The sequence below is a fragment of the Tetrao urogallus genome (assembly GCF_951394365.1).
Source record: "Tetrao urogallus genome assembly, chromosome: 4".
NCBI lineage: Eukaryota > Metazoa > Chordata > Aves > Galliformes > Phasianidae > Tetrao > Tetrao urogallus.
Genome location: NC_136817.1, coordinates 66,035,296 through 66,039,706, shown reverse-complemented (window position 1 = coordinate 66,039,706; position 4,411 = coordinate 66,035,296). Strand labels below are relative to the sequence as shown.

At 58.2% G+C, this 4,411-nt stretch overlaps 1 protein-coding gene across 1 annotated transcript; it reads left to right on the top strand.

Moving 5' to 3' along the window:
• Window positions 1–272: 272 nt before the first annotated feature.
• FOXI3 (forkhead box I3) lies at window positions 273–3,227 on the top strand (the record flags this gene model as incomplete). The annotated part of the gene is made up of 2 exons (XM_079534982.1): window positions 273–969; window positions 2,638–3,227. The coding sequence occupies 2 exons, from the start codon at window positions 273–275 to the stop codon at window positions 3,225–3,227; spliced, it is 1,287 nt and encodes a 428-aa protein (XP_079391108.1).
• Window positions 3,228–4,411: the final 1,184 nt, after the last annotated feature.

The window sequence follows — 4,411 nt, the reverse complement described above, 5'->3', positions numbered from 1 at the left end:
ACACACCCACACCCCGACACACCCCAGGTCCCTCCCCTATGGCCGCTTTTGGGGCCCGGCCTCGCCCCCCCTCCCCGCCTCCCTCCCCGCCCCGCTGGCTGCTCCCCGCCCGGCCGGCCCCGCAAGGCAGCGCCTATAAGGCCGCCGCTTCTCAGCCCCCCTGGGATTTTGGGGGGTCCGACGAAAGGGGAGGTTTGACGGCCGGGGGGGGGGGGCCCGGGGCGGGCGGGGGGGGTAAGGAGCCGCGAGCCGCCCTGCATGGCCGAGGGATTATGAGCGCCGGTGAGTTGCAGCAGGCTCAGCCCAGACCTTCGGCGCCGGCGGCCGCCCCCGTGCCCCCGCAGCCCCGCAGCGCTCAGGAGGCCCCCGAGATGGCGGTGTACTGCAGCGAGAACTTCAGCGTTTACCCCCAGCCCAGCCTCCACCCGCCCGGCGCCGCCGCCGCCGCGGCCGCCGCCGCCGCCGCCGCCGCCGCTGCCGCCGCTTCGTCGGGGCAACGGGCGGGAGGGTACGCGCTGGGGGACTACGGGGCTCCCGCTAACGCCGGCTACCTGTGGGGCATGAACAGCCCCGCGCCGTACCTGCAGGGCCCGCCCGGCTCCGGGGCCGCCGCGTCGCCCTTCCTGCCGCCCGCCTCGTACGGCTGCTCGCGGGGCGGCCAGCTGGTGGGCTCGCCCTCGGGGCCCGGCTCGCCGTCGGCGGGCGGCGCGGAGCTGAGCTGGCTGAGCCTGGCGAGCCAGGAGGAGCTGCTGAAGCTGGTGCGGCCGCCCTACTCCTACTCGGCGCTCATCGCCATGGCCATCCAGAGTGCCCCCGAGAGGAAGCTCACCCTCAGCCACATCTACCAGTACGTGGCCGAGAACTTCCCCTTCTACAAGCGCAGCAAGGCGGGCTGGCAGAACAGCATCCGCCACAACCTCAGCCTCAACGACTGCTTCCGCAAGGTGCCCCGTGACGAGGACGACCCCGGTGAGGATGGGGGGCGGGCGGCGGCGCGGAGCCCCCGGACGGGGATGTGAGGGGATGCGGGAGTGTGGGCTCTTCCCCGTGCGGTCCCCGGGCTCCCTTGTCCCCTTATATCCATCCCTGTGAGAGGACCGGTCTCCCTTGTCCCCTCGTGACCATCCCTATGGGGGGACAGTGCTCTGTTGTCCACTCGCGGCCGTCCCTACGAGGGGGCTGTGCTCCATCGTGTCCATCCCTATGAGGAGACCATCTCCCTTACCCCGCCATTGCCATCCCTGTGAGAGAACCAGGCTCACCTGTTCCCTCATTCCCTCACGGCCATTGCTGTGTGGGGACTCGGGTCCTTGTACCCCTCCTGACCAACCCTCTGAGGAGCTCCCTTGTCCCCTCAGTGACCATCCACGTGAGGAGACCACGCTCTCCTTGTCCTTCGTGGCCATCCCTTTGATTGCACCCCATGAGTTCAGTGCTGAGGAGCCCATGCTCCTTTGGTCACTCACAGCCATCCCTGTGAGGAACCCAGGCTCCCTTGTCCACTCATGGCAATCCCCAGGCTCCCTTATCCCCACCACTGTGAAGAGATCAGGTGTCCTCGGCCTCTCCAAGCCTGGGCTTTGAGGAGCTCTCCCACCCTTTGTCCCCTTCTGAGGAGATCGAGCTCCTTTTGCCCTCCTTGGGTCTACCACTGCTTCCTGCAGGGGATGGCGGCTGGCCCCAATCCTCAGTCCCCCTGTCTGGGCAGGCCGGGTGGGCTGAGGCCACGAGGGCTGGTTGTGCAAGGCCTGGATCCTTTGGCCGTGATTCACGGCTCCCCTCCCTGCCCAGCTCTCGCCGGCCTGTCCCCGGGGCACAGCTGGTGCCCAGGAGTGGGTGTAGCGTAGGGGTGTGCTGGGACAGTGCTGACTGGGATGGGAACATTCAGGGCTGGGACTTCTGAGGGGACACAGCAAGGCCATGGCTCCCATTAGCTGTGTGGAGGCAGCTGATGGCACCACAGCTCCCTGGAACAAAGTAGTGGGCATAGGGCAGCTTGAACCCGTCTTTCATAGAATTATAGAATCATTAAGGTTGGAAAAGACCTCTCAAGTCGAGTCCAGCTGTCAGCCCATCACCACGGTGCCCACAAAGCGATGTCCCTCAGTGCCATTTCTCCATGGATGGTGACTCCACCATCTCTGTTCCAATGCACTACCACTCTTTCAGAAAGAGACGACATTTTTCCTAATATCCAACCTAAACCTCCCCTGGTGCAACTTGAAGCCATTACCTCTTGGCCTATCTTTCCATCAGCTTTTCTGAGAAGAGCCATGGCAGGGTCTCCACTATGTTTGCCATGCTGCAGATGTGGGTATCCCTGTTTGCCAAGAGGCACCCACAGCCAAGGAAGCCCCGCTCTGTGTTCCCTTCAGGCAGGTCTGAAGTAGAGGTTGAATCTGTGGTGGGGAATCCCCTTCTCCATGTGTCCTTAACGTTCACTTCGGCATTGCATGGGAGGGGGTGATGATGTTTTAGGGCCAGGTTTTGGATTCTCGTACTGGACAACAGGCAGAGGAGGAGCAGGTGTGGGTGCTGCGCTGGTTGGGCAAAGCATGGATACCGCTTATCCCTCTGCAGCAGGGCTCTCTGTCACAGAAGCTGACTTTCTCTCTTGCTTCTCCTGTTTTCCACCAGGAAAAGGAAACTACTGGACCTTAGATCCCAACTGTGAGAAGATGTTTGACAACGGGAACTTCCGGCGCAAGCGCAAGCGACGCTCAGAGCCCAACACCCCCGCGACCACGGCTGCGGCCTCCTCGCTCGGGGGCCTGAAGGCCGAAGAAGAGCGACCCATCCCAGCCGCAGGCAAACCCTGTGGAAACAGCCCACCCCCAGAGCTGGACCCATCGCCTTCTGCCAGGGACCATCCCAAAAGCTCCTCTCCCTCCGGTATCATTTCATCCACCCCGAGCTGCCTCAGCACCTTCTTCAGCGGCATGAGCTCACTGAGCGGTGGGGGCAGCCGGCTGACGGGGGGGCTCAGCACTGACCTGCATCACAGGAACTTCTCTGCTGGACAGCTGAGCAGTGGCACTTTCACCCCTTCCAGCAGCTCATCTCAAGAGGTGCCTTCACCAGAACAGCTGCAGCGAGTGGCGGGACCTTCCCCTGCCTACTACAGCTCCTTCCATCCCAGCAGCGGCAGCCAGGGCGCCCAGTACAACCACTACTACAACTTCACAGTCAACAGCCTCATCTACACCCGGGATGGAACGGAGGTGTAGGATTGCCGGGGCAGTGCTGCAAAGGGAATGGGAGGTGCAGGTGTGTGCATGGCAGCGTGGAGGACAGCGTGCTTTTGCAAACAGCATTTCAATGTGGACGCTTCCCGGGAGTTCATCCAGGAAGACAGATCTTCTCATCTTTCCAAGCAAAAACACCCCACAAACACCAGCGGAAGAAAGATGCAAAATCTTTTCCCCGTCCTGGAAAATGTTAGGTGCTTTGGGTCCACTCTGCCAATGAAAGTGAACTGAACATTTTCAGATGTTTTTAATCTTGAATGTAGAATAAGAAGTTGAAAAAACTATAATCATAAAACGCTATGTCAGCAAGAGCCGTGCGTAGATGTTCTGTGAGTCTTAGAAGAGAACAGGAAAAAAAAAATAATGAAGAGATTTCCTATGAAGTGCCTTGTACAATGTATTAAAAACTCTTCTGCCAGCGATTGCCTCTGTCAGCCCTTCCTGCCCTGGTCCTGCAATATGTGATGCACAGGGAGGGGACAGGTTGGGAAGACAGCTGCCCAAAATCTCCTCAAGCTCCCCAAGAGGTTTGCTCTGCCATCCCGTGTATGGCATGCTGTGCAGGTAGGGCCGTGTTTTTGTACAGCCACCTTTTCCTCTGAGCTTAGTACCAAAGATAACTCTAGCCTTGCAGCTTTAGCACGAGAATAAACACTGGGGTATTTTTATACATATTTGTATGTAATGTAACTCTCCTGTACATATGTTTCTATGTGGTTTTATATTTGTAAATTATGCTCTGGAGCTGTACTTATTTATAATGTTTTCAACTTGGTTAAAGTTTATTTTACTCCGTTTCCCCCTTCTTTTTTGGTTGTTTCGTTGGTTTTGATTATTTTTGTTGGTTTTGTTTTTGTTTGTTAGTGCATTAATAAAACTTTTCAGGCTGAACAGCTGTTGGGAATAAAATGTGGTAGATTTCTGCCTGCTTCTTCCTCAGTGTGTTTGAGGCATTCTGGAGCTCTGTGGGAGACAGGTTTTGCTTTCGCAGGGTTCGGGATGAAAGGAGCAAAGACTTGTGAACAATTTCATCTGCAGGAAGACAAAGAAGGCTGCCCAGAGGAGATGCACATGAGCTGATTTGCTGCCTTTTGTGGTCTCCCCGTGCGAAGTGGGCATTCTGAGCTTTTGTGTTTGTTTGTTTTTGACTGTCATCTGAATGA